Source organism: Trachurus japonicus, chromosome 4 (genome assembly GCF_045865225.1).
Source record: "Trachurus japonicus isolate A0001 chromosome 4, Traja_1.0".
Taxonomy (NCBI): domain Eukaryota; kingdom Metazoa; phylum Chordata; class Actinopteri; order Carangiformes; family Carangidae; genus Trachurus; species Trachurus japonicus.
Window position 1 is genome coordinate 10,576,205 of NC_140910.1, and position 21,735 is coordinate 10,597,939.

General features: G+C 42.2%; 3 protein-coding genes across 4 annotated transcripts; 1 reads left to right on the forward strand and 2 right to left on the reverse strand.

The window, feature by feature from the left end:
• Positions 1–489: 489 nt before the first annotated feature.
• akr1a1b (aldo-keto reductase family 1, member A1b (aldehyde reductase)) lies at positions 490–7,455 on the forward strand. Of its 2 annotated transcripts, none has more exons than XM_085773837.1 (9): positions 490–636; positions 3,056–3,151; positions 3,994–4,113; positions 4,310–4,461; positions 5,092–5,284; positions 5,375–5,574; positions 6,750–6,822; positions 6,901–6,987; positions 7,156–7,455. In XM_085773837.1, the coding sequence occupies exons 2-9, from the start codon at positions 3,071–3,073 to the stop codon at positions 7,219–7,221; spliced, it is 972 nt and encodes a 323-aa protein (XP_085629963.1). In that variant the 5' UTR covers positions 490–636; positions 3,056–3,070; the 3' UTR covers positions 7,222–7,455. The 2 variants fall into 2 exon arrangements, with proteins under 2 accessions (XP_085629963.1, XP_085629962.1); XM_085773836.1 differs by lacking the exon at positions 490–636 and adding an exon at positions 662–811.
• A 10-nt stretch (positions 7,456–7,465) lies between these two features.
• On the reverse strand, positions 7,466–16,295 carry c4h19orf44 (chromosome 4 C19orf44 homolog). Its single transcript, XM_085773838.1, has 11 exons — positions 16,155–16,295; positions 15,007–15,162; positions 14,758–14,885; positions 14,130–14,616; positions 13,246–13,564; positions 12,848–12,927; positions 11,814–12,279; positions 11,629–11,703; positions 9,824–9,990; positions 8,231–8,830; positions 7,466–7,547 (listed from the first exon to the last, which is right to left on the reverse strand). The coding sequence occupies exons 1-10, from the start codon at positions 16,242–16,244 to the stop codon at positions 8,738–8,740; spliced, it is 2,061 nt and encodes a 686-aa protein (XP_085629964.1). The 5' UTR covers positions 16,245–16,295; the 3' UTR covers positions 7,466–7,547; positions 8,231–8,737.
• Positions 16,296–17,005: 710 nt separating this feature from the next.
• Positions 17,006–21,120, reverse strand: LOC146988466 (cytochrome P450 2J2-like). Its single transcript, XM_085773832.1, has 9 exons — positions 20,764–21,120; positions 20,065–20,227; positions 19,630–19,783; positions 19,389–19,545; positions 19,125–19,301; positions 18,163–18,304; positions 17,863–18,050; positions 17,640–17,781; positions 17,006–17,529 (listed from the first exon to the last, which is right to left on the reverse strand). Exons 1-9 carry the CDS (start codon positions 20,944–20,946, stop codon positions 17,354–17,356), a joined length of 1,482 nt encoding a protein of 493 aa, XP_085629958.1. The 5' UTR covers positions 20,947–21,120; the 3' UTR covers positions 17,006–17,353.
• Between the last annotated feature and the right edge of the window lie 615 nt (positions 21,121–21,735).

The window sequence follows — 21,735 nt, forward strand, 5'->3', positions numbered from 1 at the left end:
ATCAAGCTTTTGTATTGCATTGTACAAGGTTAAATCATGTTAAACCATGCTGTATTTATTAGCCTACATATAAACGGTTTTTGTACCTCACAAATGTATGCTCATTACCTTAGAATTGTAGTTGGAGAATGCCACCCTACAAGCCCCTGGAGGGTTTTTTTGGCATTTCCCCTTCACATTGTCTTGGATTTTATACCGTATGTTAGGCTATATCTTTTTTTGAGACTGTGTGAATGAATGTTGCTACTTTTTTGTTCTCCACTCAGCTGCAAACCAAATCTCCTCAGGGCCACAGATAAAACAACCTGAACCTAACAAGAAAACCAGCCTGTCATATTTCCATCTTTCATTTGCTATCTGAAAACTCCCATAATCTCATTGAGTCATTTATTTTTCATTAGAAGCAGAGTCAGCTCCAGCTCCAGTGCACAGTCCATGTTAAAAACCAGACGTTTCCTCCTCTTCCTCACCGGAAACAGAGGAGTCATCACACCGGAAAGGGAAACGTCACAAGATGAGGTGGTGTTTTTGAACATTTGGCAGAAATCTGTTCTCCTGCACACTGGTGCTGCTCCGGAGGACTGAAGAACAAGCTCCCAGCGTGAGGTCTCAGGTTTTTTTTGGCATCTGTGCACGGTAAGTTTGGACCGGAAGTGACCAGGGAGAGATTACCGGGTGACGTTAGTTTACCAAACCGAGCCGAGCCGAGCCGACCGGGTCAGTGGCTCAGGTGTCAGTCAGACAAGACAGTCACACCGTCCTGACGATGATGTTCCGCCGTGTAGCCCGGTGTGTGTCCGCTGTGAGGGGGGTGAGTCATGAGAGGGGGGGTCCTCAGGTGTGGACCAGGTGAAGCTAACCTAGCTAACTTAAGTTAGCTGTGCTGTTGTTGTTGTTGTTGTTTTAGGGATATTTTTGAGGCTTTTTGCCTTTGCCTTTATTTGATAGGATAGTTGAGAGTGACAGGGAATGGGGAGGCAGACAGACAGGGAGAGAATGACAAAGGGCCGCCGAGTCGGGATTCGAACCGGAGCCCGGCTGCAGCGAGGACTGCAGCGCCTGAGCTAAGTTAAACGTTTCACTCGTCCTGTTGTTGTTGTTTTTTTAACCAGGCAGCTGTTTGTAATATGTGACAGACTCGGACCTCTGTCTACATTAATGTGATACGTAGTCAGCCATGTTTAACCTCCAGCGCCTCACCCGGTTCTCTAACTCGCTGACGTCAGCTCATATATCATGTTGGATCCCGCACCGCTCACTCTGATCACATCCATAGGTGTAGCTATATTATGACATGTATTATGTCTATGGATCTCACCGGCGTCACGTCTCGCGCTGTCAGAGCGCACGGGCGCTTTGTGCTGAGGCGTGGTGGTGGTCGCGCGTGACCGTCCAGGAAATCAGCTGACAGACCTGGGATCCAGGAAAGACCTGGAAAAATGTGATTTTTATTCCTTCAGTTATCGCAGAAACCGTCGGTGCTTCACGTAAACTTTGGCTTTTACTCGTCTCATCTGGTGTCTAGACGGTTTTTCATCTTGTTGAGATAAAACACCTGCAGTTGTTTCTCCTTAATCTTGTCTGAATATGACACTTGGCTGTTTTACTTATTGCACTGATGTAGCTTTAACAATCTGAACCCGTGAAAACAAAGGTTTTAAGATCTCTTGCTAGAATTGAGAGTACGGTAGGCTATGTCAGTAATATATTTTACTTCTAAGATAAAATAATGGGAAAATCTACATATCAGCAGCTCAAGCCTGTAGGTAGGAATCAGGTAAAACCACAATAAGATTAAGAATAGGGGAAGCGGGAGGCAACAACTGAAGCGACCAGACAGAAGGAGAACAAGGGGAAAAATTAAGTTCGACTGCAAAGTCAGACATTTATTAAATTAACTCAAAACAACAACATCGCTGGTCAGGAGCATGCACAGACAGCATTGATGACCCCGCTGCAGGATGGCCCACTGGCACCGGGGCCAACTTTCCAGGGGCCACAGCCTTATGATGCCACCACACACAGCTGTGGTTATCAGCCGAGGGAGGAGAGCAGTGCCTTACTAATACTAGTTGCAGTACAGGTTCATGTATGGTTCACTAGCTGAGAAAAAAATAGTGTTTCACAGTAACACTAACACTGATTCAGTACTTACACCTAAGTAATGACCTTTTCAGCAGGAGAAGAGTAAAATAAACACAGGCTTCACATGTTATATACACAACTTTGAGAATAATGGGGCCAGAAATGAAATACAACAGAATAGCATATTGCACCAGCTGCAACAGTGTGTTATTACTGATATTATTTTCTTTGTGTGTGTGTGTGTCTGTACCCAGGACATAGGGGGTTTATCTATTTATCTATTTGTTGGCAGGTTTTGTGTGTGTGAGAGCATCATGAATCTTCACAGGTTTTTGTGTTGAGATTAAGTTAAAGTTAAAGATGGACATGTTATGGCCCATGAGCACCGAGTACAGGACACTCATGCAAAAGTGTCATGACAATTGCAGCACTCATGTTGATTGTAGCTGCTGTAAACCCAGATTCTTCTTGCTGTTTTCTGTCTGGCAGAGATCGCCTCAGACAGTGTTGTGTGTTGTTAGTTTACAGTCAGTGTTATGTGCTTCTTCTTTTTTTTGTATAAAAGCTATGCTGAGTCTGGTGACTTTGAGGGAAATGAGACCAGGACTATTTCCTTCTTCCACATCAGAGTTGACATCTGTTTTTGTTCTGTGGCTGCAGGCTGACTCTGCATCAGTGAATATTTGTTTTTCTCTTTAGAAGGCCAAGTCTTAGATTTTCAGAGGTTAATCCTGGTATGTGTTTTCAAGACGCTGTCTGCATGAATCACACTGTGCACACAGTTACACGGAGACGCCTATTCTGCTACAGTGTTTCTCTGTTACAGTTTGTGGAATAATGAAACATAAATATCTCCTGTTAGAAAATCACTGTATCTGACCATGAAATTCTTGTTACTGCATCTTTAAGTATCCAGGGAAGCTGAGCAGCTCTTCACTGACTCAATCATGCTCTCCTCGTCCTTTTTAAGGTGATTCTGAGAGGCATGAATGACTTTGCAGTTCTCAACACGGGGCGGAAGATGCCCCTACTTGGACTGGGGACATGGAAGAGTGAGCCAGGAAAGGTAGAGGCTTCACTTTATTTTGTATTTTAATAATAAAATGTTTGATAAATTGTCTTCTTTTGTGTAATTTCTTTCTTAATAACAGACAACTTCTCTTTATGTTATGTTCCCACCAGTCCCTCGACCAAATGCAGATATATACATCTAATGTCACAGTCACACATTAGAAAATCAAGAGTTTTACAGTAAAAGTGGATCAAATTTATCTGTGTGATGTAAAATCCATTGCTTGATATTACAGCCTAGCTGTGTGGTGTGGTTGTGGCTTTATAACAGAGCTTTACTGTAAACTGATGTGGTCTGACAGCTCAGCACGTAGTCTCCAACCACTGCAGCTAAAAGTACTAAAATCCCACTGTATGCCAGCATGGTGGTGCAGCTCAGCACCAAATATAAAAAATACACACCACATAAGATGAGGGAGAGACAAAGTGTGTGACTAAGGGAAGTGGAGAAATCAGCAGAGCCAGATAGTTCATGGAGACCAAAATAAAGCTATAAATAAAGTTGATATTGGACCAACTCTTAACAGATGGTCAGACAAATGACTCCTAAATAAAGTTGCCAACAAATTCACCATGATAACCTTATTCGGGGATTATATTTAGATGTTGCGTGATACACAACTTTGACAGGCACCTAATTTCACTTGATGAGCACGTCTGTTGTATGTTTGTGCTTTTGTTTCCACTTATTTCTCCCTGTTTAAACGCTGAATGTGAAAAATCAAATTGGTACTAAATGAACGTAATGTTTAGTCCTTAAATCCCAGACTCTTTCAGTTCTGTGTTGAATTTAAACGTTGGTTTTGTTGTTGTTGGTCTGTTTTACTCATTTCACAGGTGAAACAAGCAGTCAATTGGGCCTTGGAGGCTGGTTATCGCCACATTGACTGTGCAGCCATTTATGGCAATGAGGTTGAGATCGGTGAAGCTCTACAGGAGTCTCTCGGCTCTGGGAAGGTAAAACAGCTTCTCCCAATCACATCAGAAGCTCAAAGTTTAAGCAAAAACATTTCCAGATATGTTTTCCAGACACTGAGCTCAGATTTTTGTCTGTACTTTATTATCTACTATGATATCCTAAAATTTCAAGACACTTACCACTCCTTCATAGAAAAATCTAGTTCAAACTTTATCTAACATGTCTGCACACCAGTCACTGAGACGAGAGGACGTGTTCATCACGTCCAAGCTGTGGAACACCCGACATCACCCAGAGGACGTGGAGCCGTCTCTTCTGAAGACCCTGAAGGACCTGAAGCTGGAGTACCTGGACCTCTACCTCATCCACTGGCCCTACGCCTTCCAGTGAGCTTTACCACTCTATCAAGACAACAAGATAATGATATCGTAGTCAGGAGAAAATATGTTTGTGAACCTAAGATAATAAGGTTATTAAAGCAGAAGTAAGCGATCCGGTGGTTTTGGTTAACTTCTTGTCAGCCGATGGAGTTGGCAGTCCCCGCCCTCGTCCCTACGTCACCACATTCACGCGCATCCCTTGGCTGCACACACAGAGAGGACCGCCCCTTTATGCTGTTCTCTCTCCTCATTGGATAAAGGATGTAGGATACAAGGAAAGTTTTCTCCTCGGCTTACAGCAGAGCAGAGTGACTGACAGACCCGTGTTTCAGACCAAACACTCTATATAAGTGATTGCTGTCGGAAGATATAACTATTTAAGACTTATATTAACACAAATATTCCGCTTACTTCTGCTTTAACACAAACATTCCACTTACTTCTGCTTTAAGTCACCCTCCAAGATTATTATTGTATTATAATTCAGGAAGTTATGACACCACATTCATTGGTAGACTATGTGTATCAAGTCTAACTTGTAAATGGACCATGTTTAAAAATAAAAGGACAAGGAAGCTTCAGCCTCTCCCTGATAGTCTTCTGTTTTAAATATGTCTCCATCTTTGTGTCCACCAGACGTGGAGATGATCCTTTCCCCAAAAAGGACGGCACCCTGTTGTATGATGACATAGACTACAAGCTGACCTGGGCCGCCATGGAGAAGCTCGTGGGGAAGGGTCTCGTCCGATCCATCGGCCTGTCCAACTTCAACAGTCGGCAGATAGATGACATCCTGTCTGTGGCCAGCATCAAACCAACTGTCCTACAGGTACAGGATGCTTCTGGCAGGAAAAAAAGAGATTTAGGAGGGATTTTACCCTTAGAGTGTTTCAAGTGGTATCTCATTTTGGTTCGACAGGTAGAGAGCCACCCCTACCTGGCCCAGGTGGAGCTCCTGGCCCACTGTCGGGACCGGGGCCTGGTGATGACGGCCTATAGCCCCCTGGGTTCCCCTGATCGAGCCTGGAAACAGCCAGACGAGCCCGTGCTGCTGGAGGAGCCTGGGATCACCAGCCTCGCCGAGAAATACAAGAAGAGCCCAGCGCAGATTATTCTGAGGTGATTTCACTGTTCATATACCTGCAGGTGTCCTGTGTTACCAGCTGATTTTGCTCACAGGGCCACAGTATTGTGAGGGTATGTGGGTCTCACTCTGAGAGAAACATTTCATTTCCAGAGGTTTTAAAGAGGAACTAAGCAGGATTTTACCCGTGGCTATGCTACATTTTTACCTTAATTAAAAAGCTCCAGAGTAATTGTGATAGTTAACTACATGACTTGTTACGAGTGGGAACGGAGGCTCTCTGCCTTCCACCTGGCGTCTCATGGCTGGAAACCAACCATGCAACATCAGTGTAGTACCTGGCCACCGCCCCGGTGTCCCAGCTCCCGCTGAACTCGAACCAACCAATTAACAGCCGGTAACTGTCTGCGAACCTGTCACTCAACGTAACCACCCCCCCATTTATGAAGCCTAACCAACATTTAAACGGTTGTGGTAAAAAAAAATTCACCCCCCCCCCCCCCCCCCAGAGTTGCTCACTTCTGGCACCAGCCCCCAGAGGCCGGACGGGAACTGCAGCTTTTAGAACCCACAACTCCCCCCTTGGTTATAAGCTACCTACCCCTTCATGTATTGATTTTTTGGCGGCTACATTGTAAAGAAATGCACATGACCGGGCGGAGGGTTAGCAAAACAACGGAAAAGCAACTTGCATAGTTCCTCTTTAACAAAAAGCACTTTAACCTCATTAACAAATATTACACACACTTTATGCAGTTTGTGAACTTCAGCCAAACACACCTGGTTTTAAAAGGTCTTGATTCTATGTAGATAAGAAGTTAGTTGTAGTAAAACCATCCTGCTGAACAGAAAAAAAACATGCAAATATGCTGCAAATTGAATGTAATACACAGTGTCCCTATTACATACTCAATCTCTTCTGTGATGCAGGGAATCAACAAACACTTTTCACCTCTTTTTCCTATATAAAAAAAAAAGCTTATACTCGCTGATATTATCTTAGCAGATTTTATTTCATTCTTTAATTATGCGTCTGTAACAGTCCTAGAACACCCACTATTAGGCCCTATTAAAAACAATGGTGGAAGCATGCTTTTGCAAACAGATTAGAGCATTGTCAGGTGGATTTGACTTGTGGTGACAGAGTTAAAATATGGTGCAATGGCAATGTAGGTAAGATTTTAAGATGTTAGGTTTGTTGTGTTTGCAGGTGGCAGACTCAGCGAGGTGTGGTGACGATCCCCAAGAGTGTGACAGAGTCGCGCATCAAAGAAAACATCCAGGTGGAAACCCGTCATCCAGCTTTTTGTGGCAGCTCTCCTTTTTATTGAGAACATGCTGATATATTTTTGTGTTGACAGGTGTTTGACTTCACCCTTGAGCCAGAGGAAATGAAGAGTATCACTGCACTTAACAAAGGCTGGCGCTACATCGTACCAATGATTGAAGTAAGTGGGTTTTATGCAGTGTGTATGTGAATCATAATGTCAGCTGGTTATAGTTCACATCCTGTCTGTTTCAGTTTGACTTTGTATTTGCATGACATACCGGAGCTGGATAGACTCATTTTTCAAATGTAGAGGGAAATGTTTCAGTTTTTGGTTTGGATATTGCAGGTGGAGGGAAAACGTGTTCCCAGGGATGCAGGACATCCTCACTACCCTTTCAACGACCCCTACTGACCACTCACACTACAACCCAAAATCTGTGCCTTCAACAGCTCCGTCAGCATCACGTCACCCTCCCACACCACCTCTACATCTCTCTGGATCCTGACAATGGAATTTTCGTCGTTAGATCATGTCGCATCATGTATCATTAGAACAAGTTACTGTTGATGATGAAGACTGCAAAGTCTTGTATGACTGTATACATAGTGTTTGTGTTATTTTTTAAATAAACAGTTTGTTACTTCATTTAGAAAGTGTCTTTATTTGACCACTTGATTCTTAAAGGATGAACCGTATTAGTGAAAAGTATAGACCTGTAGTTAAATAGTAGATGGACTCTTCTAGTCTCATAAGTTTAGTTTAGTTTATTTATTTAGCACACATTTAAATTAAATGGTGCACGGAGGGAACGAAGCCGGTTGGCTTGTACATAAGTTCCACCCCTATAACAAATTACAACAAGACAAATTTCTATGGCTAACAAATAAACGTAGAAAAAAAAGAGATAAAGTGCATACATAATCGACGTTATGAGCAAAATAAACAAAATGAGAAAAAATGGAGAGATAAAGAGCTAAGTGATCAGTAACAAATAGAGACAATAGAAATAAGGTACAAAAAATTAATTAATTGAAATCATAAAAGACAGAGTAAGGATGAGGAATATGGAGAGAGCGGGAAATTCAAGAGAAGTTGAGATGTATTTTTAGCTGCTTTATAAAAAGTGAATAAGAACAAATGGATCTTAGTGAAGGAGGTAGTCCATTCCAAAACGTAGGACCTCTATAAGTCATATTAAACTGATGGTGTGATGTGCGGGTGAAGGGTAAATATAAAGTAAGATTATTACTGTGTCTAGTGCGGTGAGAATGTACATTATGAGTGAAGGTAAAGACATTTTGAAAAGTGACAGGGAGATCTTGGTTCCTGTAAATAAACTTGTGAATAAACAAACAAATCTGATAGTTATTCAGTTTGTGAATTGGTAGAAGAGAATACTTTGTGAATAGTCACTCCACACCTTTCCTACACATATAGCACTTCTCTACCATACACACACTCACCCATGATACATGAAGAGACAGTTTGTGGTCCAGTATGTTGCCCGAGGGCACTTCAAAATGCAGACTGGAGGAGCCAGCAATTAAACTGCAATCTTTGAAATTAGTGAAGATGATTTCATTTTTTTAATACTCTATTCTCCTTGGGGCCTATTTCAACCAATGCATGAAGTTGTTAACACTTGTTTTATATTGTTGCACCAGCAAAATGCGAGGCAATCATCACCTTCATATCACTCAGTAAGTCTACATTCACACATGATTTACACTGAGAAATTTAAAGAAAATAAATGTATTGTGTGATTTTCTGGCTTTGGAGGCTCATGGTCTGAGAATGCACTTTACAGAGGAATCAGTTCAAATCTCCATGGTATGAAAATATAATTCAATAATAGAAAAACAGTATTTCATAATGTATAAATAAATACAAACTCTTCTTTCTTGCTCTGCACATGAGGGTTCAGTCATCAGCTGTCAGGCAGTTGCCGCCTCATCTCTTGCAACACCTCCTCCAAGGCTTCTTCCACTGTGAGTTTTGGAGATCTGTGCTTACGGATGTACTGTGGAAAGGATGAAGAACGTGTGTGTTAACATGTGTCAGCTTTAACAAATCCACTCTTTAGTCTTTTGCATGCTGTCTGCTTAACAGCTTGAATGAAATGCCCGTTTAAGCTCAATGTACTAGTAATGCTTTGACATTAAACAGTAATTTCCTTCGTTGTATTGGCTAAAAAACTGAACCATTCACAACTACATACTAGAATGTCATTGTGCCTAGAGGTAAGCAGAAGAGGACAGAGTACACAGCTCTGTTTCTTGGGTCAAAATAAAGATACTCCTGGTCAAATATGACTCCATTAATATAATTAATATAATGGAGTAGGCTACTTGATGGTAAATACTTAGGTATTCAAAAGTACATTTATTTTGTCGACAAATGGTTGTTCAGCTCCACATTTACACAACTTAATAACTTTGAAACAAGTTACGACACAAACTGAATGACAGTAGAACCTGTCGAGTAAAAACCTTGCAGGATACGAGACATAGACTGTAGACATGACATCAATGTATAATTGAATCAAAAAAAGTGAGCCACTGGTGTTTTCATATTTGCTGTGTGTGTTTGTGGGCAGTTTTTGGATTTTATTTTGTGATAAACACAGCAGACATTAAATGGGTTTAAAATAAGACTGCAGTGTTCTGGTGAAAAATCTTCTGCCTCATCTTGATCAAACGAAGCAGCATCGTTAGGGACACTGTCTGGTTCTCAGATTGACTCAGATTGTTAAAATAGCTGCAGCATCACATGACTGACAGTTTGGAAGTTGACTGTTTCTTCCCCCATGCAACAGGAAGACGGCACGTGGCTTGACACATGTTTCACAATAAAAGATTATTCATCCCACTGACTAAAAAGTTTCTCTTCACACTAATGGGCCCTTCATAGAAATGTAGTGGGGACAATATTTGTCTTTCAGCTGTAGTGGCAAGTAAGTCCACAGATACTCAGTAATAGTGGTCCAGCAGTGTGTGTAAGTATCAGACTTTACCTCCTTGGTGTCCTCCAGTGTGGTGTATCTGTAGTTGGGGGGCTCCAGGCTCTGCACCAGGCTGGAGTGAAGGTGTCGATTGCGTTCAATAAATCGTGTGGTCATGTCGAACTGCTGCTTCAGCATCTCATTCAGTACAAACACAGCTGGATTGAAGCTGCTGAGGGCTGGGCAGACATAACAACAGAGCTTTACTAAGCACCAAGTATCTTCACTTCTCCATAGGGTTCATTTCACATGCTGTGTTATTCCTATGAAGGATCCTACTACTACAGTATCATTACTACCAGACTGATATGACATCATCCATACAACAACAATAGCAGAGGACACTTTTAGGATTTACTCTTCTTTGTTACATGTGTGCTGCGGTGGCACAGTTTAGAGTCTCTGTTCTCTCCAGGCTTCAACTACACTGTTATAAATACTAAGAGACTTGGTTATTGTAAATAATAAATATATCAATGCAAAAAAATATTGGTTTTCTGATATAAGGTACTGTTTTACTATAACCAGAGTCTTGAAGGCTTGGTGTGAATCTACAATATTTAAAGCAGAAGTAAGTGGTCCGGTCGTTTTGGCTAATGCTGCGTTCCAGGCAGGCTTTTGAAATCGTAAATTACAGCTTCAAGTCACAGCTTACGACTTTGTAGCGTTTCAGGCAACCCACTCGTGTTTTTCCGACCTGTTTTACCGGTGAAAGTCACTATAACGGCCACTCGTAACTTCCGACCGGTGAACTCGTACCAGATCGAACTGGTACCACTTCACGGTCGGAAAAATACGAGTTTCCTTGAACGCACCATAACAGTCCTCGTCCCTACGTCGCCACATTCACGGCGTCCCTTGGCTGCACACACAGCCCTGCATGCCGTTCTCTCTCCTCATTGGATAAAAACTGTAGGATACGATAAATGTTTTCTCCTCGGCTCAGAGCAGAGCAGAGTGACTGACAGACCCGTGTTTCGGACCAAACACTCTATGTAAGTGATTGCTGTCGGAAGATATAACTATTTAAGACTTATATTAACACAAATATATCACTTACTTCTGCTTTAAAGCAACATTGCGGAGTTTCAGCTCAGTGCTTCCACCATCTGGTGGGAAAAACGAAATTTAACGAAAACGAAACTTATCAGCCAGCGCATCCAGCGTTTATTCCCATTAATAAACGACAGTATTTCCCACATGTTTGCAAGGAGACTGTGTGGGGGGTGGTCGGGGGAGGGGAGGAGGGGGTGAGGGGGGTGAGGGGGGTGGGGGGGCGGCAGCGGCTGCGACGACGACGACGATGACCGGAGGGGAACCGTAAGTTTCGCTTTTACCCACTACGTCTCTCTCCGACGCAGAGGGGAGGGGGGAGGAGGGGGGGCGGTGATTCGTACCCGTGCAGGGAAGTTACATAGTGCAGTTTCAGCCGACGTGACCCGGCTCAGGCTGCGGCGGCAACACCATTCATCCTATTAACCATTTTTCTACCATTGCAGTGAGTCTGGAAACATTATTTTAAGGCCGAAAAACTCTGCAATGTTACTTTAAACAACAGATGGTGCTAAAGCAACATGATAGATGGAAATGTCTGACGGATGAAATTTTCTTTCTTGTTGAACAAGACTCAGACTAGAGAGCCAGTAGAGCAGACAGGTGCAGATTTTTAAACTATTAAACATTTTCTACTACAAAAAAAATATGATAAAAGGATGAAGGATTGTTGTGACCAAAAGAGATTAGTTGAAAGAGTGTTTTCAGGATTTGTATGTGTTTAATCCTGTTGCGTCTCATTCTGTGTATTAACTGGGTCTTACCTTCCACTGTTTCTGCACTGACAGGGGTGGGATTGATGTAGGCCATGCCCAGTGGAGGTCCACATGTAGCCATACCTGCAGAGAGGGAGAGTCAGAAATCACAGACAAGCAGAGTTGTTGCATATTTACACCTTGGGTCAAACATCTTCGTTATACAGTACATCGTAACGTAAAGGCAGACTAACCAGTTGTCCATGTGTTGGTCTGTACTGCTGCTTCTTTTAAAACCTTCCTGGTTGAATCATGCCTGTCTGGCTGCTGACACAAGGTCCGGCTGCTGTGTGATTCTGAGGATCTGGAGTCGCTGCTTCTGCTGAATGATTGTGATGTTGGGCTGCCGTCTGAGGTCCGTGAGGTTGCGTCCGAGAGAGAGCTTGAGTAATCATCCTCTGTCCTCTGACAGGATATGACGGAGTTCAGAGCTTCTGAGACTTCCTCCACTTCGTCTCCGTCTCCTTGCAAGTGCTCTGAAACCTGACTCGCACTGTGATTTGGCCCTGTCCTGCTCTCACTCTCAAAGTCACTTTGGTAGTCCAGCACATCCTCCTCCTGCTGTTGATCCTCCTCCTCCTTCACTTCATCACTTGGTCTTGGTGGCTGCTGAAGTCTGCACGAGGCTCCAGGAACAGGGGCACTGTGTTTGACGTCTTTCTGTTAATGCAGAGAAAAGAAAGCAAATCCTCAGAGACTCCAAAAAGAGAAACAGCTCAAATGTACCATAATTAATGTGATTTTTTTTCCAAGCCTTGCATAAGAATAGCTGTAGTTGCTTTCTCCCCATATATAGTAAAGACAGTTTATTCGACTACAACAAGAAGCTTATGTAATGACAGTGCATGGGCTTATAATGTCACCTGCACTGTACTGTTACTGCTAATATCAGCTATGTAGCAAATTTTATTTTAAAACTTTAAGAAAAACTTAATGGAATATCTAACAATTGAGTTGCAAAATGCTGCACTGTACAGTATGTGTATCATGTGATGTTTGATGGGAAAGCAGTGTACAGTGGCTTTATATGAGCCTGTTATTAGGCTTCTCCAGTTTGCAGGAAGCAGGTGAATGAACCAGAACCACTGTAAATCAAAAAAAAGACTGACGCAGACTAAAAGACACTGGGTAAGTATTGATTTCACTGACAAATATCTATGGATTCATCACAATGACCATCAGTATGTAACAACAATGTATTTCAATACACCGCTCTGTTATTCCCTACCTCCTTTCTCTGCGTTGCTTCTGTAAATCCTAAGGTAGCGGGGACGAGGTCGTCTAACGTCATCACATTGATCTTGAAGTCTACAATAACACAAGATCACAACAGAATTTTAAAACATGACAGTGTAGAACTTGTGATTCCCTGCAAAACAACAAACATACAGATGAATACAGAGATTAATACAGAGGAAAGATGAATGTACCTTGTTTTTCATCTAGGATGCATAAGATAAGAGTGAAGAAAAAAATGATGAATGAACAGAGGAACTATTCTACTTCATAACATTCAAACTGAGCTTTTTAATAACATAATTAAAACAATAATCTTGTTACACTGATTTGAACTTCCACTGAATATTCTGTATCTAACAGTGATGACACCTGACAAACCTCTCTCACCTTCAGACGAAGCGAAACTCATCTCACTGTGGGGATCTTCAGAGCGAGGCCCTGCGGGGAAGAGCTCCTCCAGAGAGAGCACGTCACTGCGGCCCGACATAGACGAGAGGGAACGAGGTGGACTGGCCGCCCTGTGAGGAGGATTCAATCTCCTCTGAGGAGATGTGGAGACGCGGGGAGGAGAGGGGGATGGCGAGAGAACAGAGGGGCTGAAGTGGGCCTGAGCCTGGCCAGTGAATCGAAAAGGAGAACCACGGTGAGAGGCGGAAGCAGGGGAGTGAGGTGGAGGTGTCGGCGTGGCCTTGGTTTTACTCAACATCTGTAAGAGAGGAGAGCATAGAAATAATGCACACATAAATGTACTGTAAACAAATATCCTGTTAAAAATTGAGGTAATGTCATGTTAGAGGCAAATTATAATTGTTTTTCCAAATAAACATCATCTCATCATCTCAATTTTTAATAATCATCAATTTTTACCATGTTTTTAACTGTAGCACTTTGAGATTATTTGTGAATGAAAAGCACTTTATAAATTAAATCTTTTCAAACTGTGTAAAATATGTATTTTTTATTTTATTTTAATAAGAATCACCAGCATCATGTATATTGTGTATACTTGTGTTTATTTTTGCAGCTGTTGGGGATATGTATATTCCAAGGGTGGGGTTGGTGGTGTATTATTTTTATTTTGTTCTAGAAACATTTATCTACCTATGTCCTTGTTCTTTCCAACTCCTATGTATAATACGTTTCATTTTCTTTTTTTAATTTTTTAATTTAATTTTTTTTAATTTAATTTTTTAGTCACCACCTAAGAAGTGGTGACTAACTACAAATAAAGGGAGACTAAGCAAAAGACCTGGGTGAAAGTTGATATGTACCTTGTCCACTGTTCTCTTTGAGGAGGGTCTCTCTGGTCTCAACAAGCTGTCATCTGTTGAATCCAAAGAGTCTCCAAGCAGTTTCCTCATGTCCTCCTCATCACTCTCCAGGCTTACACCACTCACTACTCTCAGTGTTTTCCTCTCCATAACTGCTGGAGGAACTACACGACCAGCATCTCTGGACCTGGACATGATACCAACATCTGGGCCTTTTGGAGACCCAGAGGGAGCGATGTTAGAGCTATCAACAGTCACAGCCGCTTTGTTCTTGAGGAAACGTTTCCCCTTTGGACTCTGGTCACTGCTAGACTGTGATGAGACTGGCAGAGAGGCCTCCGGGGACTTTAACACTGCTTCTGGCTGCGGTGAGCTTCCCCTTCCGGCCTGTCTCAGGGCCTGCTGGCGGCTGCGGATACGCATCTCAATTTGATCCAGTCTGCTCTTTGCAGCAGTCTGGGAGCTGAGCCGGGATGACGACACATATCTGTTCAAATGGGGTAAGAGGGATACATAAAGAGAAAACATATTTCAGCGATAATCAACTGAACAGGACTTGTTTTATTTTGTAAAATGTATGAATTCTTTACACTGCTGTGGTTGTTATGAATTCTGTTTCTCTCTGTACCCTGGTTCAGGATTGTGCTGCATCTGGTTGCCTCTGACAGGTGACTGGCTGCCGCTGGGTGCAGGTGGTGGAGCCCTCTTCAGGAACCTGCTCCCTCCACCTCCCAGAGAGCTCTGAGGTCTGAGGTCCTGACAGAACAAAACACAACAAGCTCAGACAACATCACGGAAAGCGGATTGTCGAACTGGCCTTACAACACATTTCAATGTGATGTTCTCGGCATCAAGTAGGCTACAATCATTTGTTTACCTTTGTAGAGCCCCCCTCTCTTCCTTGGATCTTTTCAGGAGCAACAGAGCGCACTGTGTCGGCTTCATATTCAGGAGCCGAGCTGACTGAGGACAGGTCGCTCACATCTGAGAGTACGGTCTGGGTATTTGGAGGAAAAGATCCACCCACAGCACCCTTAGGATGACAGAAGTGACAATACAAGTTTATATTCTTCTTTTTTGTAAATTCCAACTACCGGTAAATACTTACAAACATACAATCAACATATTATATGATTCTTTATTGCAAATCAATCTACGGTAACATTTTACACATTAATGCATCAGTACTGACAGGTTTCATTTGTACTTTTTGTACTTAAAGGGATAGTAGCATTTTTTTTAAAGTGGGGTTTTATGATCTACAAATAGCCCCTAAGTAATTCAATCGCAGTAGAAGACTCTCTGCACTCCTCCCGTTAGCAACGCCAGCCCATAGCCCTGCCCAGAGATTTACAACATACAGTGTTGTGAACAGACCCAAAGAAACAGCCTATTTTCGCAGCCTAAAAGAGGTTTTACCTGAAAAAAAATACACAGTTCCATTGTCGCTCTAATATAACTTTTTCCAGCCCCTCAAAGTGCAGGAAAAACGCAGTTTTCATTTGGACCCAACCAACTGCTGATCAGCGGAGGGATACGTGAGTTGATTAGGTCCAAATAAAAACTGCGTTTTTCCTGCACTTTGAAGGGCTGGAAAAAAAATATATTATAGCGAACAATGGAATTTTTTTTTTTTTTTCCCAGGTAAAACCTTTTTTAGGCCACGAAAATAGGCCGTTTCTTTGGGTCTGTTCACAACAATGTATGTTGTAAATCTCTGGGCAGGGCTATGGGCTGGCGTTGCTAACGGGAGGAGTGCAGAGAGTCTTCTACTGCAATTAAAGTACTTAGGGGCTATTTGGAGATCATACAACCCCACTTTTAAAAAATAATACTATCCCTTTAACTATATTTAGAGATGACACTTGCATTGTTGATGAGGTTTTATTTTGAAAACTGGACCTTAGCTGTTTCATGTGAATTTGTAAGCACCTAAACATTTTCTTAGCGCAACTTTGTGAACACTTCTTCTGGCACCCTTATGTGTTCATCTCTCTGAGTCCATTCAACTCGCCACAGACTCACCGTGTGTCCGTCTCCTCTGCTGCTCCTCTTGGCGGACAGCAGCGCCTGAGCTCGGTCCAGAGCTGAGGTTCGGCCGCCTCGTCTCCACATCCTCAGGCCCAGACCCTGGTGCTCCCCTTCTGCTGTTCAGCTGCCTCTCACTGAATACACTAACCTACAGCCCATACACAACACTGCTGCGGAGCTTCAACCATAGGTTTCAACGGTGGCCAACACAATCTGGTATCGTTTCATCCTGCGGTAACGTTATGATGTTAGGTCGCTAGTGGCTACAGGCGGTGCACACTAAGTCCAGTCATAGTAATTCGGAGACTTTTGTGATCCTCTATAAATATAAAATGATTCCCAGTGTAGTCAGCTTCGACCTGCAGCCTGCCTGTTAGCTACATGGACGTGTTATGGTTGTAGACTGGCTCTGTTATGGTTGTTAGCTACCTACAGCTACAGCCATGGCTACAGCGCGTCCCTTGTTTCCATGGAGGAACGCCTTGCTCTTCTTCTGGTTTATTGGTGGTGTGAACCCAGAGTCTATGCGCTTCACCGCCATCTAGTGTCAGGAACATCAGCTCGGTAGGGAAAACAAATCCATTTTTTCCCCTTTTTTTTTTTTTTTAGCTTAGTAAAAAAAAAAAAAAAAAGACAACACTTTGCTAGGACCCATGAAAAATAATATTTAAACTGAGGATAAAGTAACTTTGAGCTTCTTTATGCGACTTTTTTGATTCATATGTCAAAATTGAAAATACTTTTTTTCTGACGTTTTGCACCACAGTAGCCTATGTATCATTATAACGATAAAAAACCTTTTAAAATAAATCTTTAGGCTTTAGGCCTATGTTACATACTGGTTCTTCTTTTAAAAATAAAAATCACCAGCAGACCCCATTTAATTATCTATTAATAAATGATAATGAATAATAATGAAAGACACCTCTGAATAAGAAAAACCTTAAAACGAACTTTGAGTAAAATGATAATTAGTTTTTATTGTAGCTTCACAACACAATCTTAATAAGAGTTACTGGTCCATGTATAAAAGAGCTTTATTTACCTGTTAGAATCACATCAAAGGCAAGAGGGTTTTATTTACATGTAGGGATAAAATGTTTGATTTTGTGGCTTTAAAAAGAATATGATGATTATATTCATTAATGCTTGTTCTCAGTTTGGGATGAGAGTCACTGAGGAGTCGGAGAACATCAGCGAGGTACGGCCTTCATCTTGAATTGCTCTGGAGCATTGGTGAATCCCAGCACCCCCTCCAAGCTGGGCATTTCACCCGGAGCAGGAGAGAAGGTGAAGCGCTGGAGCAGAGATGCAAAGAAAAGGAACAGCTCCATTCTGGCCAGGTGCTCCCCTAAACACACACGTTTACCTTTTGGGGGAAGAAATAGTCCACACATTTGATTTATGGTCGTATTATGAATTATGTTGGCACCAAATTATGTGAGTCAGATAGTGTTAGTGTTAAAATATTGAGCAAACCTGCTGAAAAGGGCAGAAAGGCATCTCTGCGTTGGAACTGGCCCTTTGAATCCAAGAAATGCTCGGGGTTGAAGGTCTCTGGAGCCTCCCACTCATTCTTATCAAACAGCACAGATGCTAGCATTGCCGTAATACTTGTGCCCTGGAAAAGGAGTGACAAGATGTTTTGGCTATCAGCTGTGTATTAATAATTTGCCTTTTTTTTCAGCCAATTGCCCCTTACTTTTGGTATGAAGTATCCTCCCAGTGTAGTGTCTTTGCTGGCCATTTTGGGGAATCCCAGTGGAACAATATTTCCCATCCTCTGGACCTCATGGATGACTGCGTCAGTATAGGGCATGTTAGGTCTGTCAGTTATGGTGGGTAGGCGAGACTGTCCGATCACTCTGTCTATCTCCTCCTGGACTTTCTCTGAGTTGGGAAGCAGAAGCAGTCAGTAGGCTACACAACAGAAACCTCACTGGCCATTATACACTTTAAACAGCCAAAATAAAACACCGTCAATGTGGATAAATGGACTAACTCTGGATCTCTGGGTAGTGCATCATGTATACGATCGCCCAGCGTAAAGTGGTGGCGGATGTTTCTGTCCCAGCCTCAATCAGGTCAAGGGTGCAAACAAGCAGAGTTTCGAGGTTGAAGCCAGCATGTGGATCATCTTTTTTCTAGCAGTGTGTTAACAGGAAAAAAAACATTTATTATTATCTTCTGGCATAGTGGGGCTATGCCTAGAGGTTCTTTGTACTTTAGTAGGATGGAGCATGATATCTTACAGCAATTATTTACTGTGTTGTGGACTTTGTGTCACACAAATTTAACCATTTACTTTATCAGTTAAAAATTAAAGCAGAAGTAAGCGATCCGGTCGTTTTGGCTAATGCTGTGTTCCAGGCAGGCTTTTGAAACCGTAAATTACAGCTTCAAGTCACAACTTATGACTTTGTAGCGTTCCACGCAACCCACAACTCGCGTTTTTCCGACCTGTTGCCTGTGAAAGTCACTATAACGGCCACTCGTAACTTCCGACCCGTGAACTCGTACCAGATCGAACTGGTACCACTTCACAGGGCGGAAAAACATGAGTTACGAGTTGCCTTGAACGCACCATAAAGTCTTGTCAGCCGATGGAGTTAGCAGCCCCCGCCCTCGTCATGGATCTATTGGTCCTCGTCCCTACGTCACCACATTCATGCGCATCCCTTGGCTGCACACACAGCCCTTCATGCCGTTCTCTCTCCTCATTGGATAAAACTTGTAGGATACAAGGAAAGTTTTCTCCTCGGCTCAGAGCAGAGCAGAGCGACTGACAGACCCGTGTTTCAGACCAAACACTCTATGTAAGTGATTGCCATCGAAGATAGAACTATTTAAGACTTATATTAACACAAAAATCCCGCTTACTTCTGCTTTAAGTGTGTATTCACACCTGTGTCTTTCAACATGGTTCACTGAAACTACGGTATACATACGGTGCACATGTTTTACCTTCTCCATCTCTGCCAGGTACACATCGATAAAATCACGGGGATCATCGGGGTTCCACTCTTCCTGATGCTTCTGTATTTCCTCCCGCAGAAAATTTGTGATTTGGTTGTAGTTGGAGAGGAAAGTTTGGTGAGGTCCTGGCAGGTGCTTCATCAAGCCAGGGAAGGCATCATACAGCTGTGTGATTGGGATAAATCCTCAACTCAGTTGATCAGCAGTACACGTTGTTTTGTCATCACATGATAATAATCCAACAGGATTTACCTGCGTTTGGGGCAAGCCAGCAAGCATAACAGCCTCATTGTCCAACTGCAGCACCTTGCGAAAGCTTTGATCGCTGTATTCGAAGCGATGTCCAAAGACCACAGAGGAGATGACATTACTCAGTGCATTATTTATGGTGTACTGAGGGTTGAATGGTCTCCCTGGGAATATAGTAAAAACTTAAAATTACATACGAAATATGACTTGAAACCAAACAAGGCAAGTCACATGAGGTAACTACTTGCCTTGTTCCTCTTGGAAAGCCTCACAAAGAAAGTTGCTCTCCACTTCAATATATTTTTCCAGTGACTTCTGGCCCTCTCCAAAGTAACGCAGGTGAGTGTTGGCAAACTTCCTCTGTTTCTTCCACAGGTAACCATTGCTCAAAGCTATGCCTGTGAAAAGATGATATCAAATTATACCAAAGCAAACTGGCTCTGCACAAAGACCGGTACATGATGAATTGAAACAGTTGTTGTCACTGCCTAGTCTTTGCTGAGCTGACTTTGGTGCATCCATGTAAGACAGAGGGATGAGTTGTAGACACCAACACATCAAAGCTACACATATTCTGCATTGACAGTACTGTATAATCACTTGTGATTTTGGTTGTCTAAAGCATAAACATTGTATTCATGGGAAAAAATATTTATTTTACAATTTTTTTTTAACCTACCAATTCCTTTGAAGACGGCATGGAAGAGGGGAATAATAGGCCGGTCAACAAAGCTGTCCAGCTGATTGATGAGAGCCTCTTTGACCATCTTGTATCCTGAAATAAACACGATCCTCTCGCTGCCTTTCCTCAAGCTAAACACAGGGCCATACTCCTGAGCGAGCTGTATTTAAAAAACAAAATGCTTTACAACAAAAGAAATGTTTGGCAAAGACATGAAAAATCTTTCAGTATGTGAATGATACAGACTATATAGAATGAATAATGCCTGATGGCAGCAGGGAGAAGAGTGAGTTTCCAGGGTGGTTGGGCTTTCTGAGGATCTTTGAAGCCCTTAACCTGCATCACAGGTCGGGGACCGTTCTGATAGCTTGCTCGGCTGAACAGACTACCTAACATCATTGTTACCATTGTTAAAAAATGTTGGACTTATACTGTCCTATATATCGTTTGTAAATTCTTGCTATAGCTTTTAGTGTTTAAAATGATCCTTTCTGATGTACTAAATGAAGCAAGTAAGCTGATTATTTGGGATGTTTTTTTTTGTTGTTTTTTTTGTTTTAGCTCTATTGAACTTTGTGTTTCTCATGTTGACAACACTACCCACTTTGAACCCCCTGCACCATGGATATACTGTAAAAATAAATAAATAAATAAATAAAAACTCAGATGCACATTATTTGTTACTGTTCACCTCACCTTCTCCATTGTTTTGAAGTCAACTCCTGTGAAGATATTTCCAAGAAAGGGCACAGCCCAGGGTCCAGGTGGGAAGCTGGAAGGCCTCCAGTTTCTAACCACATCATTCAAAAGCAACAACACAAAACCAAACAAGAGCCAACCAGTAAAGTCCATACAATCAAAAATAGCTTGAAAAAACATGATGAAGTTGAAACAAAAAGCACCTCTGACTGATCCTGCAGACACGTTATCCAAGTGAGGACTGGAAAACAACAACGGGCCCTGCAAAGGAATGTCCTGTTATGTAACACTGGGGGCCTCATGGGACCTATGAGGTCAAAAACAAGGCTGGGGCTTGAACTTTTCCCCTGTATTTCTAAATTCAGTCAATAAATCAAGAAAGGTAACAATGTAAAGTCACACTCAAAAACACATTAATCTTCCAGCATGAGTATCTGTCAAATGTGTGTATAGCTATTTCATGATATCAAAATACACACATAGCTGCCACACATTTGACCCAGTATCAAAGGGTGCAGCAATAAAACAGTAAAGTAGGCTACTTTGAACCATATAGCCTGCTTGTGATATCTCATTGCATATACCACAAGTACTGCAGGTGACTGACAGAAGACCAACTTTTTTACTATTTACTATTATATTCTAGCCTGCATATGAATGAAAAATCCCAAAAGTGAAAAACTACATTTCACAGGTGCTAGAGATGAACGTAAACAGGCTCTGGAAATTAGAAAAAATCCTTAACTAATGTGCAAGCTGATGTATATGATGGATATGGACTTATCCTTCAAAAAACTCCAACACACAGTTTGGTCCAGTTCAAATGGTCAAATGTCCCCTGTGTTATATAAAGATCAGGAATTGTGCCATTAGGTTTTGATACTGGGCCAAAGGGGTTAGATAACACCAACATTTCAAGTCATCGCATGAATTGTTGACCAAGAATTCACTGGCATATATATGTATGTA

Bases quoted from the DNA above. Each gene is read 5' to 3' on its own strand.
- akr1a1b (XM_085773836.1), top strand. From the start codon at position 767: ATGATGTTCCGCCGTGTAGCCCGGTGTGTGTCCGCTGTGAGGGGG. The intron at 5,575-6,749 runs GTGATTTCACTG...TTGTGTTTGCAG, and splicing joins CCAGCGCAGATTATTCTGAG to GTGGCAGACTCAGCGAGGTG. The intron at 6,823-6,900 runs GTGGAAACCCGT...TTGTGTTGACAG, and splicing joins GCATCAAAGAAAACATCCAG to GTGTTTGACTTCACCCTTGA.
- LOC146988466 (XM_085773832.1), bottom strand. From the start codon at position 20,946: ATGTTTTTTCAAGCTATTTTTGATTGTATGGACTTTACTGGTTGGCTC. The intron at 19,546-19,629 runs GTAGTTACCTCA...ATTCCCAGGGAG, and splicing joins TTCCAAGAGGAACAAGGCAA to ACCATTCAACCCTCAGTACA. The intron at 17,530-17,639 runs GTTTGCTCAATA...TTCCCCCAAAAG, and splicing joins CTTTCTGCCCTTTTCAGCAG to GTAAACGTGTGTGTTTAGGG.
- c4h19orf44 (XM_085773838.1), bottom strand. From the start codon at position 16,244: ATGTGGAGACGAGGCGGCCGAACCTCAGCTCTGGACCGAGCTCAGGCG. The intron at 14,886-15,006 runs GTAAACAAATGA...TTGTTCTGTCAG, and splicing joins GAGAGGGGGGCTCTACAAAG to GACCTCAGACCTCAGAGCTC. The intron at 12,928-13,245 runs GTGAGAGAGGTT...GTGTTATTGTAG, and splicing joins GAGTTTCGCTTCGTCTGAAG to ACTTCAAGATCAATGTGATG.